Consider the following 22,003-nt stretch of genomic DNA (forward strand, 5'->3'; position numbering starts at 1 on the left):
GGGCTTCATAAATAGAGGCAGAGAGTACAAAAGCAAGGAAGTTATGATGAACCTTTATAAAACACTGGTTCGGCCCCAACTGGAGTATTGTGTCCAATTCTGGGCACCGCACTTTAGGAAGGATGTGAAGGCCTTAGAGAGGGTGCAGAAAAGATTTGCGAGAATGATTCCAGGGGTGAGGGACTTCAGTGATGTGGAGAGACTGGAGAAGCTGGGGTTGTTCTCCTTAGAGCAGAGAAGGTTAAGGGGAGATTGACCAGAATGGTACCAGGGATGAGGGACTTCAGTGATGTGGAGAGACTGGAGAAGCTGGGATTGTTCTCCTTAGAGCAGAGAAGGTTAAGGGGAGATTGACCAGAATGGTACCAGGGATGAGGGACTTCAGTGATGTGGAGAGACTGGAGAAGCTGGGGTTGTTCTACTTGGAGCAGAGAAGGTTAAGGGGAGATTGACCAGAATGGTACCAGGGGATGAGGGACTTCAGTGATGTGGAGAGACTGGAGAAGCTGGGATTGTTCTCCTTGGAGCAGAGAAGGTTGAGAGGAGATTTGATAGAGGTGTTCAAAATCATGAGGAGACTGGACAGAGTCGATAGAGACTGTTCCCATTGGCGGAGGGGTCGAGAACCAGAGGACACAGATTCAAGGTGATTGGTAGAAAAAACCAAAGGCGACATGAGGAAAAACTTTTTACGCAGCGAGTGGTGAGGATCTGGAATGCACTGCCCGAGAGGGTGGTGGAGGCAGATTCAATCGTGGCTTTCAAAAGGGAATTGGATAAGTACCTGAAGGAAAAAAATGGTCAGGGCTACGGGGAAAGGGCGGGGGATTGGGACTGGCTGAAGTGCTCTTGCAGAGAGCCGGCACGGGCTCGACGGGCCAAATGGCCTCCTTCTATGATTCTATGATAACTGGGGCAAGGTGGGTGAGAAGTTTAATCTCACTGAATCCTAACATTGGATATCCAGTCCGTACCTGCCCTTTGACCCTGACCATTCTTCTCCATCCTCAGGTGATCTACGTGGCTCGAAACGCCAAGGACAGCACAGTGTCTTATTACCACTTCCACCGGATGTATGCGCTGATGCTGAAACCAGAATCTTGGGATGAGTTCCTCGGAAGGTTCAGGAAGGGAAATGGTGAGTGAGAGTCCCAGGGAGAGTCCGTGCCCGCGGCGACCCGTACCCCGGGGAGAGTCGCCGCCCGTGGGGACCTGTACCCCGGGGAGAGTCGGTGCCCGTGGGGACCCGTACCCCGGGGAGAGTCGACGCCCGTGGGGACCCGTACCCCGGGGAGAGTCGGTGTCTGTTTCTGCCCGATCGATCCTGTGACTAATCTCTCCCTCTATTTCCGCTCTGCTCCCAGTGGCCTGGGGCTCCTGGTACGATCACGTGAAGGGATTCTGGGACCAAAAGGACAAGCATCGGATTCTCTACTTGTTCTTTGAGGACATGAAAGAGGTGAGACTGGGGTGGGGGGCAACACTGCGCCAAGGGAGGGGCCAAGTACTCTGGGGAATCCCCTCCGATAGGGAACAGGCTGCCCGGTGTCTGTAACTGGGGAGAGGTGGGTGAGAGGGTTAATCCCCTCCGATGGGGAACAGGCTGCCTGGGGTCTGCAACTGGGGAGAGGTGGGTGACAGGGTTAATCCCCTCCGATAGGAACAGGCTGCCCGGTGTCTGTAACTGGGGAGGGGTGGGTGAGGGTTAATCCCCTCCAACAGGGAACAGGCTGCCCGGTGTCTGTAACTGGGGAGAGGTGGGTGAGAGGGTTAATCCCCTCCGATAGGGAACAGGCTGCCTGGTGTCTGTAACTGGGGAGAGGTGGGTGAGAGGGTTAATCCACTCCAATAAGGAACAGGCTGCCCGGTGTCTGTAACTGGGGAGAGGTGGGTGAGAGGGTTAATCCCCTCCAATGGGGAACAGGCTGCCCGGGGTCTGTAACTGGGGGGAGATGGGTAAGAGGGTTAATCCCCTCTGATAGGAACAGGCTGCCCGGTGTCTGTAACTGGGGAGAGGTGGGTGAGAGGGTTAATCCACTCCGATAGGGAACAGGCTGCCCGGTGTCTGACTTTAACTGGGGAGAGGTGGGTGAGAGGGTTAATCTACTCCGATAGGGAACATAAGAACATAAGAAATAGGAGCAGGAGTAGGCCAATCGGCCCCTCGAGCCTGCTCCGCCATTCAATAAGATCATGGCTGATCTGATCCTAACCGCCAATCCACTATCACAGAACCATCTCCTGAATCTAACAGAATTAGACACACGAAATAGCAGCAGGATCAGGCTACACGGCCCCTGGGCCCGCTCCGCTACCCACAGGGCCATGACCGATCCGAACCTAGACTCATGTCCAAATTCCTGCCCGCTCCCCGTAACCCTTAATTCCCTTTACTTCTCGGAAACTGTCTATTTCTGTTTTAAATTTATGTAATGATGTAGCTTCTACAGCTTTTTGGGGCAGCATATTCCATGGACCTACCACCCTCTGAGTGAAGTAGTTCCTCCTCATCTCAGTTTTGAAAGAGCAGCCCCTTATTCTAAGACTATGCCCCCTAGTTCTAGTTTCACCCATCATCGGGAAAATCCTCCCCGCATCCACCCGATCCAAACCCTTCACAATCTTATATGTTTCAATAAGATCGCCTCTCATTCTTCTGAACTCCAATGAGTAGAGTCCCAATCTACTCAACCTCTCCTCATATGTCCATCCCCTCATCCCCGGGATTAACCGAGTGAACCTTCTTTGTACTGACTCGAGAGCAAGTATGTCCTTTCTTAAGTATGGACACCAAAACTGTACACAGTATTCCAGGTGCGGTCTCACCAATACCTTGTACAACTGAAGCAATACCTCCCTATTTTTATATTCTATCCCCCTAGCAATGAAAGCCAACATTCCATTGGCCTTCTTGATCACTTGCTGCACCTGCATACTAACCTTTTGAGTTTCGTGCACCAGGACCCCCAGATCCCTTTGTACTTCAGTACTTTCCAGTTTCTTGCCATTAAGATAATAACTTGCTCTATGATTTTTCCTGCCAAAGTGCATAACCTCACACTTTCCAGTATTGTATTCCATCTGCCAAATCTCTGCCCACTTACTTAGCCTGTCTATGTCCCCTTGCAGGTTTTTTATGTCCTCCTCACTCACTACTTTCCCTCCCATCAACAGACTGCCCAGTGTCTGTAACTGGGGAGAGGTGGGTGAGAGGGTTAATCCCCCCCCGATGGGCAACAGGCTGCCCACTGTCTGTAACTGGGGAGAGGAGGGTGAGAGGGTTAATCCCCTCTGATGGGGAACAGGCTGCCCGGTGTCTGTAACTAGGGAGGGGTGGGTGAGAGGGTTAATCCCCTCCGATGGGGAACAGGCTGCCCGGTGTCTGTAACTGGGGAGGGGTGGGTGAGAGGGTTAATCCCCTCCGATAGGGAACAGGCTGCCCGCTGTCTGTAACTGGGGAGAGGTGGGTGAGCGGGTTAATCCCCTCCGATAGGGAGCAGGCTGCCTGGTGTCTGTAAATGGGGAGATGTGGGTGAGAGGGTTAATCCCCTCCGATAGGGAACAGGCTGCCCGGTGTCTGTAACTGGGGAGAGGTGGGTGAGAGGGTTAATCCCCTCCGATGGGGAACAGGCAGCCCGGTGTCTGTAACTGGGGAGAGGTGGGTGAGAGGGTTAATCCCCTCCGATAGGGAACAGACTGCCCAGTGTCTGTAACTGGGGAGAGGTGGGTGAGCGGGTTAATCCCCTCCGATGGGGAACAGGCAGCCCGGTGTCTGTAACTGGGGAGAGGTGGGTGAGAGTGTTAATCCCCTCCGATGGGGAACAGGCTGCCCGGTGTCTGTAACTGGGGAGAGGTGGGTGAGAGGGTTAATTCCCTCCGATAGGGAACAGGCTGCCCGGTGTCTGTAACTAGGGAGGGGTGGGTGAGAGGGTTAATCCCCTCCGATGGGGAACAGGTTGCCCGGTGTCTGTAACTGGGGAGGGGTGGGTGAGAGGGTTAATCCCCTCCGATAGGGAACAGGCTGCCCGGTGTCTGTAACTGGGGAGAGGTGGGTGAGAGGGTTAATCCCCTCCGATGGGGAACAGGCAGCCCGGTGTCTGTAACTGGGGAGAGGTGGGTGAGAGGGTTAATCCCCTCCGATAGGGAACAGACTGCCCAGTGTCTGTAACTGGGGAGAGGTGGGTGAGCGGGTTAATCCCCTCCGATGGGGAACAGGCAGCCCGGTGTCTGTAACTGGGGAGAGGTGGGTGAGAGTGTTAATCCCCTCCGATGGGGAACAGGCTGCCCGGTGTCTGTAACTGGGGAGAGGTGGGTGAGAGGGTTAATTCCCTCCGATAGGGAACAGGCTGCCCGGTGTCTGTAACTAGGGAGGGGTGGGTGAGAGGGTTAATCCCCTCCGATGGGGAACAGGTTGCCCGGTGTCTGTAACTGGGGAGGGGTGGGTGAGAGGGTTAATCCCCTCCGATAGGGAACAGGCTGCCTGGTGTCTGTAAATGGGGAGATGTGGGTGAGAGGGTTAATCCTCTCCGATAGGGAACAGGCTGCCCGGTGTCTGTAACTGGGGAGAGGTGGGTGAGAGGGTTAATCCCCTCCGATGGGGAACAGGCAGCCCGGTGTCTGTAACTGGGGAGAGGTGGGTGAGAGGGTTAATCCCCTCCGATAGGGAACAGACTGCCCAGTGTCTGTAACTGGGGAGAGGTGGGTGAGAGGGTTAATCCCCTCCGATGGGGAACAGGCTGCCCCGTGTCTGTAACTGGGGAGAGGTGGGTGAGAGGGTTAATCCCCTCCGATAGGGAACAGACTGCCCAGTGTCTGTAACTGGGGAGAGGTGGGTGAGCGGGTTAATCCCCTCCGATGGGGAACAGGCTGCCCGGTGTCTGTAACTGGGGAGAGGTGGGCGAGAGGGTTAATCCCCCCCGATAGGGAACAGGCTGCCCGGTGTCTGTAACTGGGGAGAGGTGGGCGAGAGGGTTAATCCCCTCCGATGGGGAACAGGCTGCCCGGTGTTTGACTGTAACCGATCCCAGTGTGCTCGGTATTCCAGGACCCTAAGAGGGAAATTGTGAAGGTGATGGAATTCCTGGGGAAGGATTTATCGGATGAGAAGATTGAAACCATTGCTCAGAACACATCCTTCGAGGTGATGAAAGACAACCCAATGGCCAATTACAGCTCGTACCCCTCCGAGATCTTAGATCACAGCATCTCAGCATTCAGAGAAAAGGTCAGAATCAGTCTCGCTCTGTCTGTTCCCGATTGTCTGTCTCTCTCTCTTTCTCTCTCTCTGTCTCACTCTCTCTCTCGGTCGGTCTATCTCTTTTGCTCTCGGTGTCTCTCTCACTTTTCTTGCTCTGACCGTCGCTCTGTGTCTCCCCCGGTGGACCCGATCGCCATGGTAACGCTCTGTCTTTCCCTTTTCTCGATCCAGGAGTGGTCGGAGATTGGAAAACTCACTTCACCGTGGCCCAGAACCAGGCCTTTGAGGCAGATTACCGGCGCAAGATGGGGCAGACCTCGCTCAGGTTCCGCCCGCATATCTAGCGGAGGAAGCGGCTTCACACCCGAGCTCGGGTTCAGCGAACCCCCACTGCCTCACTCACCACCTCTTCTCCCCTGGCGTCCTGCACCGTGGGGCCTTGACCCTTCCCCTGGTGTCCCTGCACCGTGGGGCCTCGGCCCTTCCCCTGGTGTCCCTGCACCGTGGGGCCTCGGCCCTTCCCCTGGTGTCCCTGCACCGTGGGGCCTCGGCCCTTCCCCTGGTGTCCTGCACCGTGGGGCCTCGGCCCTTCCCCTGGTGTCCTGCACCGTGGGGCCTCGGCCCTTCCCCCTGGTGTCCTGCACCGTGGGGCCTCGGCCCTTCCCCCTGGTGTCCCTGCACCGTGGGGCCTCGGCCCTTCCCCTGGTGTCCCTGCACCGTGGGGCCTCGGCCCTTCCCCTGGTGTCCCTGCACCGTGGGGCCTCGGCCCTTCCCCTGGTGTCCCTGCACCGTGGGGCCTCGGCCCTTCCCCTGGTGTCCTGCACCGTGGGACCTCGGCCCTTCCCCTGGTGTCCCTGCACCGTGGGGCCTCGGCCCTTCCCACTGGTGTCCTGCACCGTGGGGCCTCGGCCCTTCCCCTGGTGTCCTGCACCGTGGGGCCTCGGCCCCTCCACTAGTGTCCTACACCATCTGGTCTCGGCCCTTCCCCGGGTGTCTGTCAGTGATGGTGGGTTGTAAAATTAATCCACCATGAAACGTCACATTAAGACACGGGAACGGTAACATAGTAGTAATGTCACTGGGCTAGTAATCCAGAGACCTGGACTAATGATCCAGAAACGAGAGCTCAAATCCCACCATGGCAGCTGGGAAATTTAAAATCAGTTCATTAAATAAATCTGGAATAAAAAGCTAGTATCAGTAGTTATAATCATAAAACTATCGTTAAAAACCCATCTGGTTCACTAATGTCCTTTAGGGACGGAAATCTGCCGTCCTTACCCGGTCTGGCCGATATGTGACTCCAGGCCCACAGCAATGTGGTTGACTCTTAACAGCCCTCTGAAATGGCCCAGCAAGTCACTCAGTTGTAACTAACCGCTATGAAAGACAATAAGAATGAAACCGGACGGACTGTTAGCACTGTTGCCTCACAGCGCCAGGGACCCGGGTTCGAATCCGGCCTCGGGTGACTGTCTGTGTGGAGTTTGCACATTCTCCCCGTGTTTGCGTGGGTTTCCTCCGGGTGCTCCGGTTTCCTCCCACAGTCCAAAGATGTGCGGGTTAGGTTGATTGGCTATGATAAATTGACCCTTAGTGTTAGGGGGGATTAAATACGTGGGGTTACAGGGATAGGGTGGGATATGTGTTGGTGTAGGGGTTACGGGGATCGGGTGGGATATGTGTCGGTGCAGGCTCGATGGGCCGAAATGGCCTCTATCTGCACTGTGGGGTTTCTTTGATTCTGTGACCACCCGGCATCAACCTCGGCACCGGCTACGGACACGGCAACAGCACACCCGGCCCAGTCGACCCTGCAAAGTCCTCCTCACCAACATCTGGGGACTTGTACCAAAATTGGGAGAGCTGTCCCACAGACTAGTCAAGCAACAGCCTGACAGAGGCATACTCACAGAATCGTACCTTTCAGCCAAACTCCTCCATCACCATTCCTGGGTATGTCCTGTCCCACCTCCCAAACCCACGACCTCTTCCAGCTGGAGGGACAAGGGCAGCAGGCTCACGGGAACACCACCAGCTCCGAGTTCCCCTCCAAGTCGCACACACCGTCCGGACTTTGGAAATAGATCGGCCGATCCTTCATCGTCGCGGGGTCAAAATCCTGGAACGCCTTCTCCCTAACAGCACTGTGGGAGTACCTTCACCACACGGACTGCAGCAGTTCGAGGCGGCGGCTCACCACCACCTTCTCGAGGGCAACTAGGGATGGGCAATAAACACTGGCCTTGCCTGCGACGCCCTGATCCCATAAACAAATAAAAAAAAATGTATTCAAATCTTTCATGCGTGTCTCTCAATGAATTTCAAGCTAATGGTGTTTCGACGGCCGTTGGGGCTGAACTTTGTTTCTTGTAACTTCCCGGGGTACGGGTCCCACAGGTGTCGACTCCCCCCGGGGTACGGGTCCCCACGGGCACCGACTCTCCCTGGGGTACAGGTCCCCACGGCGCCGACTCTCCCCGGGGTACGGGTCCCCACGGCGCCGACTCTCCCCGGGGTACAGGTCCCCACGGCGCCGACTCTCCCCGGGGTATGGGTCCCCACTGGTACCATTCTGGTCAATCTCCCCTTAACCTTCTCTGCTTTAAGGAAAACAACCCCAGCTTCTCCAGTCTCTCCACATCACTGAAGTCCCTCATCCCCTGGTACCATTCTGGTCAATCTCGCCTTAACCTTCTCTGCTCCAAGGAGAACAACCCCAGCTTCTCCAGTCTCTCCACATCACTGAAGTCCCTCATCCCCTGGTACCATTCTGGTCAATCTCCCCTTAACCTTCTCTGCTCTAAGGAGAACAACCCCAGCTTCTCCACATCACTGAAGTCCCTCATCCCCTGGTACCATTCTGGTCAATCTCTCCCTTAACCTTCTCTGCTCTAAGGAGAACAACCCCAGCTTCTCCAGTCTCTCCACATCACTGAAGTCCCTCATCCCCTGGTACCATTCTAGTCAATCTCCCCTTAACCTTCTCTGCTCCAAGGAGAACAACCCTAGCTTCTCCAGTCTCTCCGCGTAACTGAAGTGCCTCATCCCTGGTACCATTCTGGTAAACCTTTTCTGCACCTTCTCTAAGGCCTTCACTCCCTTCCTAAAGTGCAGTGCCCAGAATTGGATGCGGAGGAGTGGGGGGGGGGGGGGGGGCATAGGTCGGGGCCAGTGTTTTATAAAGGATCGTCGTCACTTCCTTGCCAAACCTGGTGCAACAGCCCTCCCTGGTGGGAGCGGAGTGGTACAGTTGGGTTAACCAGCAAAATCGGACGTAACCAGCGAGACCGTTAAGACATGGCACAGCGTGGGTGAGCAATCAGTCTTTACCGTACACCTTAAACTGGGGAAGAAACCACCCTGCCTCACCACACCCCACCGACAAGGAAACGGATTCGATTTTTTGCCGGAGTTTATTGTAAAAAAAAAACAAACAACACAAGACACTTTAAATAAATCCTGGCAGCGACAGAGAGAGCAAAGGAATCTGCACAATTACTCAATCGAGGGGGGAGAAACATTCGCTGAAATCTTTACCGCACATCGCCTGGGATAGATGATTCGCAGGGGACGGGGGGGGGGGGGGGGGAAACGACGGGGGAAGCGGAATCAGCCCCAATTCACGTCGTCCGCTGCGCTGCTCTGGAGGACGTCGGTGACCAGTCCGGTTCCGATGGTGCGGTTGCCGTCACGCAGGGTGAAGCGTTGCCCTTTCTCCAGGACCATGGGTTGGCGCAGGGTCAGGGTGAGGGGGGTGTCCTCGCCCGGCATCACCAGCTCCTGCGGGGGGCGGAGAGCAAAGCAAAAAAAAAAAACAAACACAGCGACGTCAGATGGCACAGACCATTCAACCATCAGCACACAGAAACATTGAAGATAGGAGCAGGAGTAGGCCATTCGGCCCCTCGAGCCCGCTCCGCCATTTAATGAGATCATGGCTGATCATCCAAATTCAGTACCCTGTCCCTGCCTTCTCCCCATATCCCTTGATCCCTTTAGCCTTAAGAAATATATCCAACTCCTTCTTGAATATATTTAATGAATTGGCCTCAACTGCCTTGTGTGGTAGAGAATTCCACAGGTTCACCACTCTCTGGGTGAAGAAATTCCTCCTCATCTCAGTCCTAAATGGCTAACCCCTTATCCTTAGACTGTGACCCCCTGGTTCTGGACTCCCCCGCCATCGGGAACATCCTTCCTGCATCTAGTCTGTCTAGTCCTGTTAGAATTTTATAAGTTTCAATGAGATCCCCTCTCAGTCTTCTAAACTCCAGCGAATATAAGCCCAATCGACCCAATCTCTCTTCATACGTCATTCCTGCCATCCCAGGTATCAGTCTGGTGAATCTTCACTGCACTCCCTCCATGGCAAGAACATCCTTCCTCAGATAAGGCGACCAAAACTGCACACAATACTCAAGGTGTGGTCTCACCAAGGCCCTGTACAACTGCAGCAAGACATCCTTGCTCCTGTACTCAAACCCTCTCGCTATGAAGGCCAACATACCATTTGCCTTCTTAACCGCCTGCTGCACCTGCATGCTTACCTTCAGCGACTGGTGCACAAGGACACCCAGGTCTCGTTGCACTTCCCCTTCTCCCAATCTATTGCCGTTCAGATGATAATCTGCCTTCCTGTTTTCGTCACCAAAGTGGATAACCTCGCATTTATCCACATTATACTGCATCTGCCATATCGCCCAACCTGTCCAAATCATACTGGAGTTTCTCGGTATCCTCCTCACAGCACACATGCCCACCCAGCTTTGTGTCGTCTGCAAACTTGGGAGATATTACATCTAGTTCCATCGTCTAGATCATCAATATATATTGTGAATAACTGCGGTCCTAGTACCGATCCCTGCGGTACCCCACTAGTCACTGCCTTCCACTCGGAAAAAGACCCGTTTATTCCAACTCTTTGCTTCCTGTCTGCCAACCAGTTTTCTATCCAAGTCAGTACCTTACCCCTAATCCCATGTGCCTTAACTTTGCACGCTAGTCTCTTATGCAGGACCTTATCGAAAGCCTTCTCAAAGTCCAAATACACCACATCCACTGGTTCGCCCTTATCTATTCTATACCAGTTACATCCTCAAAAAATTCCAGTAGATTAGTCATGCACGATTTACCTTTTGTAAATCCATGTTGACTTTGTCCGATCCTGTCACTGTTTTCCAAGTGCTCTACTATTACATCTTTTATAATAATGGACTCTAGCATTTTCCCCACTACCGATGTCAGGCTTACCGGTCTATAATTCCCCATTTTTTCTCTACCACCTTTTTTGAATAGTGGGGTAACATTAGCTACCCTCCAATCCATGGGAACTGTTCCAGAGTCTATAGAATTTTGGAAGATGACCAGCAATGCATCTACTATTTCTAGGGCCACTTCCTTAAGTACCCTAGGATGTAGATTATCAGGCCCTGGGGATTTATCGGCCTTCAATCCCGTCAATTTCTCTAACACCATTTCCCTACAAATACTGATTTCATTCAGTTCCTCCCTCTCTTTAGACCCTATGTTCCCGACATCTCTGGGAGTTTATTTGTATCCTCCTTTGTAAAGACAGAACCAAAGTATGTATTTAATTGGTCTGCCATGTCTTTGTTCCCCATTATAAATTCCCCTGATTCTGACTGCAAGGGACCTACGCTTGACTTCACCAATCTTTTTCTCTTCGCATATCTATAAAAGCTTTTACAGTCAGTTTTTATGTTCCCTGCAGCTTACTCTCATACTCTATTTTCCCCCTCTTAATTAATCCCTTTGTCGTCCTTTGCTGAATCCTAAACTGCTCCCAATCCTCAGGTTTGCTGCTTTTTCTGGCCAATTTATATGTCCTCTCCTTAGATCTTATGCTATCCCTAATTTCCCTTGTTAGCCACGGTTGAGTCACCTTTTTTGTTTTATTTTTATGCCAAACAGGGATGAACAAATTCTGTAGTTCATCCATGTGATCTTTGAATGTTTGCCATTGCCTATCCACCGTCAACCCTTTGAGTAACATTCCCCAATCCATCCTAGCCAACTCGCGCCTCATACCATCGTAGTTTCCTTTATTTAAATTCAGTACCCAAGTCTCTGAATCAACGACTTCACTCTCCATCTTAATGAAGAATTCTATCATATTATGATCGCTCCTCCCCAAGGGGCCTCGCACAAGATTGCTAATTAATCCTTTCTCATTACATAATACCCAGTCTAAGATGGCCTGATCTCTAGTTGGTTCCTCGACATATTGGTCCAGGAAACCATCCTGTATACACTCTTGGAATTCCTCTTCCACAGTACTGTTACTAATTTGGTTAGACCAATCTATATGTAGATTAAAGTCACCCATGATAACTGCTGTGCCCTTATTGCACGCATCTCTAATTTCCCGTTTAATGCCATCCCCAACCTCAGCATTACTGTTTGGGGGTCTGTATACAACTCCCACTAACATTTTCTGCCCCTTGGTATTTCTCAGCTCTGCCCATACAGATTCCACATCATCAGAGCTAATATCCTTCCTTACTATGGTGTTAATCTCCTCTTTAACCTGCAATGCTACCCCACCGCCTTTTCCTTTTTGCCTGTCCTTCCTGAATATTGAATACCCCTGGATGTTGAATTCCCAGCCTTGGTCACCCTGGAGCCATGTCTCCGAAATGCACGGTCAGTGTGTGTGTCTCAGTGCGAGCTCCTGTACGGTCAGTGTGTGTGTCTCAGTGTCGGCTCCTGTACGGTCAGTGTGTGTGTCTCAGTGTCAGCTCCTGTGCGGTCAGTGTGTGTGTCTCAGTGTCAGCTCCTGTACGGTCAGTGTGTGTGTCTCAGTGTCAGCTCCTGTACGGTCAGTGTGTGTGTCTCAGTGTCAGCTCCTGTACGGTCAGTGTGTGTGTCTCAGTGTCAGCTCCTGTACGGCCCGTGTGTGTGTCTCAGTGTCAGCTCCTGTACGGTCAGCGTGTGTGTCTCAGTGTCAGCTCCTGTACGGTCAGTGTGTGTGTCTCAGTGTCGGCTCCTGTACGGTCAGTGTGTGTGTCTCAGTGTCAGCTCCTGTACGGTCAGTGTGTGTGTCTCAGTGTCAGCTCCTGTGCGGTGAGTGTGTGTGTGTCAGTATCAGCTCCTGTACGGTCAGTGTGTGTGTCTCAGTGTCAGCTCCTGTACGGTCAGTGTGTGTGTCTCAGTGTCAGCTCCTGTACGGTCAGTGTGTGTGTCTCAGTGTCAGCTCCTGTACGGTCAGTGTGTGTGTCTCAGTGTCAGCTCCTGTACGGTCAGTGTGTGTGTCTCAGTGTCAGCTCCTGTACGGTCAGTGTGTGTGTCTCAGTGTCGGCTCCTGTACGGTCAGTGTGTGTGTCTCAGTGTCAGCTCCTGTACGGTCAGTGTGTGTGTCTCAGTGTCGGCTCCTGTACGGTCAGTGTGTGTGTCTCAGTGCGAGCTCCTGTACGGTCAGTGTGTGTGTCTCAGTGTCGGCTCCTGTACGGTCAGTATGTGTGTCTCAGTGTCGGCTCCTGTACGGTCAGTGTGTGTATCTCAGTGTCGGCTCCTGTACGGTCAGTGTGTGTGTGTCAGTGTCAGCTCCTGTACGGTCAGTATGTGTGTCTCAGTGTCGGCTCCTGTACGGTCAGTGTGTGTATCTCAGTGTCGGCTCCTGTACGGTCAGTGTGTGTGTGTCAGTGTCAGCTCCTGTACGGTCAGTGTGTGTGTCTCAGTGTCAGCTCCTGTACGGTCAGTGTGTGTGTCTCAGTGTCAGCTCCTGTACGGTCAGTGTGTGTGTCTCAGTGTCGGCTCCTGTACGGTCAGTGTGTGTGTCTCAGTGTCGGCTCCTGTACGGTCAGTGTGTGTGTCTCAGTGTCGGCTCCTGTACGGTCAGTGTGTGTGTCTCAGTGTCGGCTCCTGTACGGTCAGTGTGTGTGTCTCAGTGTCAGCTCCTGTACGGTCAGTGTGTGTGTCTCAGTGTCAGCTCCTGTACGGTCAGTGTGTGTGTCTCAGTGTCAGCTCCTGTACGGTCAGTGCGTGTGTCTCAGTGTCAGCTCCTGTACGGTCAGTGTGTGTGTCTCAGTGTCAGCTCCTGTACGGTCAGTGTGTGTGTCTCAGTGTCGGCTCCTGTACGGTCAGTGTGTGTGTCTCAGTGTCAGCTCCTGTACGGCCCGTGTGTGTGTGTGTCAGTGTCAGCTCCTGTACGGTCAGTGTGTGTGTCTCAGTGTCGGCTCCTGTACGGTCAGTGTGGGTGTCTCAGTGTCAGCTCCTGTACGGTCAGTGTGTGTGTCTCAGTGTCAGCTCCTGTACGGTCAGTGTGTGTGTCTCAGTGTCAGCTCCTGTACGGTCAGTGTGTGTGTCTCAGTGTCAGCTCCTGTACGGTCAGTGTGTGTGTCTCAGTGTCAGCTCCTGTACGGTCAGTGTGTGTGTCTCAGTGTCGGCTCCTGTATGGTCAGTGTGTGTGTCTCAGTGTCGGCTCCTGTACGGTCAGTGTGTGTGTCTCAGTGTCAGCTCTTGTGCGGTCAGTGTGTGTGTCTCAGTGTCGGCTCCTGTACGGTCAGTGTGTGTGTCTCAGTGTCAGCTCCTGTACGGTCAGTGTGTGTGTCTCAGTGTCAGCTCCTGTACGGTCAGTGTGTGTGTCTCAGTGTCAGCTCCTGTACGGTCAGTGTGTGTGTCTCAGTGTCGGCTCCTGTACGGTCAGTGTGTGTGTCTCAGTGTCGGCTCCTGTACGGTCAGTGTGTGTGTCTCAGTGTCGGCTCCTGTACGGTCAGTGTGTGTGTCTCAGTGTCAGCTCCTGTACGGTCAGTGTGTGTGTCTCAGTGTCGGCTCCTGTACGGTCAGTGTGTGTGTCTCAGTGTCGGCTCCTGTACGGTCAGTGTGTGTGTCTCAGTGTCGGCTCCTGTACGGTCAGTGTGTGTGTCTCAGTGTCAGCTCCTGTACGGTCAGTGTGTGTGTCTCAGTGTCGGCTCCTGTACGGTCAGTGTGTGTGTCTCAGTGTCAGCTCCTGTACGGTCAGTGTGTGTGTCTCAGTGTCGGCTCCTGTCAGTCCCTATTTCAGACAGATGTGTAGAGTAAGGAGAAGAGATTCCGGTTCTCGCAGCCCCCGCCAGTTACCTTGCCGTTTGGTAAGCCCACTCGACAGGCCATGTCCCAAGTTAGGGAGAACATCACGGGCATGAAGTTTGTGACAAAGGGTTTATGACGCCCTCCTTCCTCCTTGCTCAGAACGTACACCTACGGGTGAAAACCAACAACCGTTACCGACCACAACTGATGGCCGTTTCGAACGCCAACGGCCCCGTCACCCTGTACACCGACGGCACTCCCACAGGCCCACACTGAGGGCAACACAACTCCCCTGTCCCCGAATGACTCAAAGTTCCGACTCTCCCCGGGGTACGGGTCCCCGCGGGCACCGACTCTCCCCGGGGTACGGGTCCCCGCGGGCACCGACTCTCCCCGGGGTACGGGTCCCCGCTGGCACCGACTCTCCCCGGGGTACGGGTCCCCGCGGGCACCGACTCTCCCCGGGGTACGGGACCCCGCGGGCACCGACTCTCCCCGGGGTACGGGACCCCGCGGGCACGGGTCCCCGCGGGCACCGACTCTCCCCGGGGTACGGGTCCCCGCGGGCACCGACTCTCCCCGAGGTACGGGTCCCCGCGGGCACCGACTCTCCCCGGGGTACGGGTCCCCGCGGGCACCGACTCTCCCCGGGGTACGGGTCCCCGCGGGCACTGACTCTCCCCGGGGTACGGGTCCCCGCGGGCACCGACTCTCCCCGGGGTACGGGTCCCCGCGGGCACCGACTCTCCCCGGGGTACGGGTCCCCGCGGGCACCGACTCTCCCCGGGGTACGGGTCCCCGCGGGCACCGACTCTCCCCGGGGTACGGGTCCCCGCGGGCACCGACTCTCCCCGGGGTACGGGTCCCCGCGGGCACCGACTCTCCCCGGGGTCCCCACATGCGCCGACTCTCCTCGAGGTACGGGTCCCCATGGTCGTCGATTCTCCCCGGGGTACGGGTCCCCGCGGGCGCAGACTCTCCCCGGGGTCCCCACGTGCGCCGCCTCGAGGTACGGGTCCCCAGGGACGTCGATTCTCCCCGGGGTACGGGTCCCCGCGGGCTCCGACTCTCCCCGATATACGTGTGTCCGTGGGCGTCGATTCTCCCCAGGGTACAGGTCCCCACGGGCACTGACTCTCCCTGGGGTACGGGTCCCCGCGGGCGCCGACTCGACCCGGGGTACGGGTCCCCGCGGGCACCAACTCTCCCCGGGGTACGGGTCCCCACGGGCATTGACTCTCCCCGGGGTACAGGTCCCCACGGGCACTGACTCTCCCCGGGGTACGGGTCCCCGCGGGCACCAACTCTCCCCGGGGTACGGGTCCCCGCGGGCATTGACTCTCCCCGGGGTACGGGTCTCTGCGGGCACTGACTCTCCCCGGGGTATGGGTCCCCACGGGCATCGACTCTCCCCTGATCATTTTCCTTTCCCCTCGATGTATCCTATTACCCTAGAACCTTTCCAAATCTCTGGTTAGGACCCAGCTGGAGAAATACATCCAATTCTGTGCACCACACATTAGGAAGGATGTCAAGGCCTTGGAGAGGGTGCAGTGAAGATTTACTAGAATGGTACCAGGGAATGAGGGACTTCAGTGATGTGGAGAGACTGGAGAAGCTGGGGTTGTTTTCCTTAGAGCAGAGAAGGTTAAGGGGAGATTGACCAGAATGGTACCAGAGATGAGAGACTGGAGAAGCTGGGGTTGTTCTCCTTAGAGCAGAGAAGGTTAAGGGGAGATTGACCAGAATGGTACCAGGGATGAGGGGTATCAGTGATGTGGAGAGACTGGAGAAGCTGGGGTTGTTCTTCTTAGAGCAGAGAAGGTTAAGGGGAGATTGACCAGAATGGTACCGGGGATGAGAGACTTCAGTGATGTGGAGAGACTGGAGAAGCTGGGGTTGTTCTCCTTAGAGCAGAGAAGGTTAAGGGGAGATTGACCAGAATGGTACCAGGGATGAGGGGCTTCAGTGATGTGGAGAGACTGGAGAAGCTGGGATTGTTCTCCTTAGAGCAGAGAAGGTTAAGGGGAGATTGACCAGAATGGTACCAGGGGATGAGGGGCTTCAGTGATGTGGAGAGACTGGAGAAGCTGGGGTTGTTCTCCTTAGAGCAGAGAAGGTTAAGGGGAGATTGACCAGAATGGTACCAGGGATGAGGGACTTCAGTGATGTGGAGAGACTGGAGAAGCTGGGGTTGTTCTCCTTAGAGCAGAGGTTAAGGGAGAGATTGACCAGAATGGTACCAGGGGATGAGGGACTTCAGTTATGTGGAGAGACTGGAGAAGCTGGGGTTGTTCTCCTTAGAGCAGAGAAGGGTGCAGGGAGACCTGATAGAGGTGGCAAAAGAACTCGAGGAGAAACGAGGAGAAATATTCGTCACACAGGGGGTTGTTAAGATCTGGCACGGACAACATGGCACAGACACGACGGGCCGAATGGCCTCTTTCTGTGCGGCAAAATACTACGGTTCTAACCCCGCTGTTATTTCTTGCCTGACCGCCCCCCCCGCCACCCACAGTCCCCGTTCGTACCTGCGCCTCCACTTTCTGGTGGGGTTTAATGGATCCCGGTTTGCACAGTATCATCCCACGGCGCACATCTTCTCGCTTCAAGCCTCGCACCAGGGCTCCGAGGTTATCGCCAGCTTCCGCACGGTCAAGGTTTTGATGGAACATCTCGATACCTGCCGGGAGGGGGGCGGCACAAGAAACGAAAATGGAGTTACTGTTTGGACTTCCGGACCGAGCGTCGAGCATTGCCCTGCTTCGAAAACGCCCGGTATCAGACGGAAGTCTTCACATCCCATCCCACTCCCCCATCCGAGACCTTGGGCCATTTGATCCCCACCCTCCCCTCAGCGTGGGAAACCCTGGCCACCCCCCCTCTCCGTTGAGGTGCCCCACTCCTTCAGGAACGAATCGTGTCCCAGACCCCGCCCCCGAGGGCTCCCCCCCCCGCCACCCCTCAGGTGTCACCCGTGGCTCAGTGGGTATCGCTCGCCTCCCTCTCGCCTCGGAGTCAGAAGGTCGTGGGTTCAAGCTCACCACACACACTCCAGAGACGCGAGACCGTCCCCCCCGTACCCCATAATCCAGGCTGACACTCCCCGGTTGGCAGTACTGAGTGCAGCTCCAACAACACTCAAGAAGCTCGACACCATCCAGGACAAAGCAGCCTGCTTGATCGGCACCCCATCCACCACCTTAAACATTCATTCCCTCCACCACTGGCGCACCCTGGCTGCAGTGTGCACCATCTACAAGATGCACTGCAGCAACTCGCCAAGGCTTCTTCGGCAGCACCTCCCAAACCCGCGACCTCTACCACCTAGAAGGACAAGGGCAGCAGGCACATGGGAACACCACCACCTCCAAGCTCCCCTCCAAGTCACACACCATCCTGAGTTAGAAGCATATCGCCGATCCTTCATCGTCGCTGGGTCAAAATCCTGGAACTCCCTACCTAACAGCACTATGGGAGTACCTTAACCACACGGACTGCAGCGGTTCAAGAAGGCGGCGCAGCACCACCTTCTCAAGGGCAATTAGGGATGGGGAATAAATGCTGGGCCTTGCCAGCAACGCCCAAATCCCATAGACGAATAAAAAAAAAGTACTGAGTGAGGGAGGGCTGCACTGTCGGAGGGGCGGTACTGAGGGAGCGCTGCACTGTCGGAGGGGATGTGCTGAGTAAGCGCCGCACTGTCGGAGGGGCAGTACTGAGGGCGCGCCGCACTGTCGAAGGGGCAGTACTGAGGGAGTGCCGCACAGTCGGAGGGGCAGTACTGAGTGAGCGCCGCACTGTCGGAGGGTCAGTACTGTGGGAGCGCCGCACTGTCGAAGGGGCAGTACTGGAGGGAGTGCCGCACTGTCGGAGGGGCAGTACTGAGGGAGCGCCGCACTGTCGGAGGGTCGGTACTGAGGGAGCACCGCATTGTCGGAGGGCAGTACTGAGGGAGTGCTGCACTGTCGGAGGGGCAGTACTGAGGGAGCGCCGCACTGTCGAAGGGGCAGTACTGAGGGAGCGCCGCACTGTCGGAGGGGCAGTACTGAGTGAGCACCGCACTGTCGGAGGGTCAGTACTGAGGGAGCGCCGCACTGTCGGAGGGGCAGTACTGAGGGAGCGCCGCACTGTCGGAGGGGCAGTACTGAGGGAGCGCTGCACGGTCGGAGGGGCAGTACTGAGGGAGTGCCGCACTGTCAGAGTGACAGCACTGTCGGAGGTGCCGTTGTTCGGATGAGACGTCAAACCAAGGGCCCGGTCTGCCCTCTCGGGTGGATGCAAAAGATCCTACGGCCACTATCGGAAGAAAATTAGGGGAGTTCTTCTGGGTCCAAAATTACTTCAGCAAACAACATGACTAAAACAGATTATTTGGTTATTGACACAACTGTCTTTGTGGGAGCTTGCTGTTCGCAAATTAGCCACCGCATTTCTTGCAGTAGAACAGTGACCACACTTACAAAGTACTTGGTTGGCTGTGAATGCGCTTTGGGACGTCCAGAGATGGAGAAAGGGGCTTTGGGACATCCTAAGATGGTGAAAGGGGCTTTGGGACGTCCTGAGGTGGTGAAAGGGGCTTTGGGACGTCCTGAGGTGGTGAAAGGGGCTTTGGGACATCCTGAGATGGCAAAAGGGGCTTTGGGACATCCTGAGATGGTGAAAGGGGCTTTGGGACGTCCTGAGGTGGTGAAAGGGGCTTTGGGACATCCTGAGGTGGTGAAAGGGGCTTTGGGACGTCCTGAGGGGGTGAAAGGGGCTTTGGGACATCCTGAGATGGTGACAGGGGCTTTGGGACATCCTGAGGTGGTGAAAGGGTCTTTGGGACGTCCTAAGGTGGTGAAAGGGTCTTTGGGACGTCCTGAGGTGGTGAAAGGGTCTTTGGGACGTCCTGAGGTGGTGAAAGGGGCTTTGGGACATCCTGAGGTGGTGAAAGGGGCTTTGGGACGTCCTGAGATGGTGAAAGGGGCTTTGGGACATCCTGAGGTGGTGAAAGGGGCTTTGGGACGTCCTGAGATGGTGAAAGGGGCTGGAAGACGCTGTAGAAATGCATTCATTCACCTGTTACCACCGATCGCAGGTTCTTGTTGTGGCCGATGAATTCGCAGTCATCGCCTTTCTTGATCACCCCTCGCTCCAGGGTCCCAGTCACCACCGTCCCTCGCCCTGGGGAGAGAGAGAGGGGGGGGGGGATGTCTTTACTGGAAGGTAGGCAGAGGTAATGGGGAGTTCCTGGCCTCCTCCTACCACCACCCCGCTCCCCTCGCAGCATCTAAGAACATAAGAATTAGGAGCGGGATCGGTCACACGGCCCCTCGAGCCTGCTCCGCCATTCAATAAGATCGCGGCTGATCATCGACCTCAACTCCACTTTCCCGCCCGATCCCCATATCCCTTGATTCCCCTCGAGTCCAAAAATCTATCGATCTCAGCCTTGAATATACTCAACGACTGAGTCTCCACAGCCCTCTGGGGCAGAGAATTCCAAAGATTCACCACCCTCTGAGTGAAGAAATTCCTCCTCATCTCAGTCCTAAATGGCCGACCCCTTATCCTGAGACTGTGACCCCTGGTTCTAGACTCTCCAGCCAGGGGGAAACAACCTCTCAGCATCGACCCTGTCAATCCCCCTCAGAATCTGATATGTTTCAATGAGATCACCTCTCATTCTTCTAAACTCCGGAGAGTATCGGCCCATTCTACACAACCTCTCCTCATAGGACAGCCCTCTCATCCCAGGAATCAATCTAGTGAACCTTCGTTGCACCGCCTCCAAGGCAAGTATATCCTTCCTCAGATAAGGAGACCAGAACTGTGCACAGTACTCCAGGTGTGGTCTCACCAAGGCCCTGTACAATTGGAGCAAGACTTCCTTACTCTTATACTCCAACCCCCTTGCAATAAAGGCCAACATGCCACTTGCCTTCCTTATTACTTGTTGTACTCGCATGCTAGCTTTCTGTGTTTCTTGCACGAGGACACCCAAATCTCTCTGAACCCCAACATTTGAAAGTTTCTCACCATTTAAAAAATATTCTGTTTTTCTATTCTTCCTACCAAAGTGAATAACCTCACATTTCCCCACATTATACTCCATCTGCCACCTTACTGCCCACTCACTCAGTCTATCTATGTCCCTTTACAGGCTCTTTGTGTTCTCCTCACAGCTTACTGCCCCACGTAGCTTTGTATCGTCAGCAAATTTGGATACATGACACTCGGTCCCTTCATCTAGGTCATTAAAATAGATTGTAAATAGCTGAGGCCCCAACACGGATCCTTGCGGCACCCCACTAGTTACAGCCTGCCAACCTGAAAATGACCCGTTTATCCCTACTCTCTGTTTTCTGTCCGTTAACCAATCCTCAATCCATTCTACTATATTACCCCCAACCCCATAAGCCCTTATCTTTTATGTGGCACCTTATCGAATGCCTTTTGGAAATCCAAATATATTACATCCACTGGTTTCCCTTTATCTACCCTGCTAGTTACATCCGCAAAAAAACTCGAATAGATTTGTCAAACATGATTTCCCTTTCATAAAACCATGTTGACTCTGTCTAATCATATTATGATTTTTTAAGTGTCCTGTTGCCACTTCCTTAATAATGGGTTTCTGCATTTTCTCAACAACTGATGTCAAGCTAACTGGCCTGTAGTTCCCTGTTTTCTCCCTCCCTCCTTTCTTGAATAGCGGAGTTACATTTGCTACTTTCCAATCTGCTGGGACCGTTCTAGATCGGTGCCCATGGGGGTTCGTACCCTGGGGAGAGTCATCGCCTGTAGAGACTCGTACCCCGGGGAGAGTCATCGCCTGTAGGGACTCGTACCCCGGGGAGAATCGGTGCCCGTTGGGACTCGGTGCCTGTGGGGACCCGCACCCCGGGCAGAGTCGGTGACCGTGGGGACCCGTACCCCGGGGAGAGTCGGAGCCCATGGGGACCCGTACCCCAGGGAGAGTCGGAGCCCGCGGGGACCCGTACCCCGGGGAGAGTCGGAGCCCGCGGGGACCTGTACCCCGGGGAGAGTCGGAGCCCGCGGGGACCTGTACCCCGGGGAGAGTCGGCGCCCAACCTTGTACCTGGGATGGAGTAGATCTGTTCGATGGGAAGCAGGAATGGGTGCTCAAGATCTCGATCAGGGAGAGGGATGAATGTGTCGACGGCGTCCAGAAGCTTCATGATGGAATCCCTTCCGATCTCCACGTTCCGATTCTGGGAAAAACAGGCACAAGAAATGGTCACAGAAAAGGTCTTGGAGAGGGGTGCTGAAGAGACTGACCAGAATGGCTCCAGGGGATGAGGGACTTCAGTTATGTGGAGAGACTGGAGAAGCTGGGGTTGTTCTCCTTGGAGCAGAGAAGATTAAGGGGAGATTGACCAGATTGTTACCAAGGGATGAGAGACTTCAGTTATGTGGAAAGACTGGAGAAGCTGGGGTTGTTCTCCTTAGAGCAGAGAAGGTTAAGGGGGAGATTGACCAGAATGGTACCAGGGATGAGAGACTTCAGTTATGTGGAGAGACTGGAGAAGCTGGGGTTGTTCTCCTTAGAGCAGAGAAGGTTAAGGGGAGTTTGACCAGAATGGTACCAGGGGATGAGGGACTTCAGTGATGTGGAGAGACTGGAGAAGCTGGGATTGTTCTCCTTAGAGCAGAGAAGGTTAAGGGGAGATTGACCAGAATGGTACCAGGGATGAGGGACTTCAGTGATGTGGAGAGACTGGAGAAGCTGGGGTTGTTCTCCTTAGAGCAGAGAAGGTTAAGGGGAGA

At 54.7% G+C, this 22,003-nt stretch overlaps 2 protein-coding genes across 2 annotated transcripts in view; one reads left to right on the forward strand and one right to left on the reverse strand.

The window, feature by feature from the left end:
* Positions 1 to 1,013: 1,013 nt before the first annotated feature.
* Positions 1,014 to 7,499, forward strand: LOC147094595 (uncharacterized). The gene is made up of 4 exons (XM_085974435.1): positions 1,014 to 1,138; positions 1,365 to 1,459; positions 5,045 to 5,224; positions 5,429 to 7,499. Exons 1-4 carry the CDS (start codon positions 1,072 to 1,074, stop codon positions 6,212 to 6,214), a joined length of 1,128 nt encoding a protein of 375 aa, XP_085830561.1. The 5' UTR covers positions 1,014 to 1,071; the 3' UTR covers positions 6,215 to 7,499.
* Positions 7,500 to 8,594: 1,095 nt separating this feature from the next.
* The window catches only part of tufm (Tu translation elongation factor, mitochondrial), a 19,173-nt gene continuing 5,764 nt past the window's right edge, over positions 8,595 to 22,003 (reverse strand). Inside the window, exons 3-7 of the mRNA XM_085974436.1 lie at positions 21,315 to 21,447; positions 19,292 to 19,396; positions 16,762 to 16,913; positions 14,279 to 14,398; positions 8,595 to 8,980 (exon numbers count right to left, since the gene is read on the reverse strand). Coding sequence (XP_085830562.1) covers positions 8,810 to 8,980; positions 14,279 to 14,398; positions 16,762 to 16,913; positions 19,292 to 19,396; positions 21,315 to 21,447 — 681 coding nt within the window. The 3' untranslated portion in view covers positions 8,595 to 8,809. The remainder of the gene's footprint in view (positions 8,981 to 14,278; positions 14,399 to 16,761; positions 16,914 to 19,291; positions 19,397 to 21,314; positions 21,448 to 22,003) is intronic.

This window comes from Somniosus microcephalus, unplaced genomic scaffold (assembly GCF_052327205.1).
Source record: "Somniosus microcephalus isolate GS21.2 unplaced genomic scaffold, FLI_Smic_1.0 unresolved_chr1, whole genome shotgun sequence".
Taxonomy (NCBI): domain Eukaryota; kingdom Metazoa; phylum Chordata; class Chondrichthyes; order Squaliformes; family Somniosidae; genus Somniosus; species Somniosus microcephalus.

Excerpts from the sequence above, each read along its gene's own strand:
- LOC147094595 (XM_085974435.1), top strand. The coding sequence starts at position 1,072 with ATGTATGCGCTGATGCTGAAACCAGAATCTTGGGATGAGTTCCTCGGA. Across the intron at positions 1,139-1,364 it reads AAGGTTCAGGAAGGGAAATG|TGGCCTGGGGCTCCTGGTAC; the intron begins GTGAGTGAGAGT and ends CTCTGCTCCCAG. Across the intron at positions 5,225-5,428 it reads TCTCAGCATTCAGAGAAAAG|GAGTGGTCGGAGATTGGAAA; the intron begins GTCAGAATCAGT and ends TTCTCGATCCAG.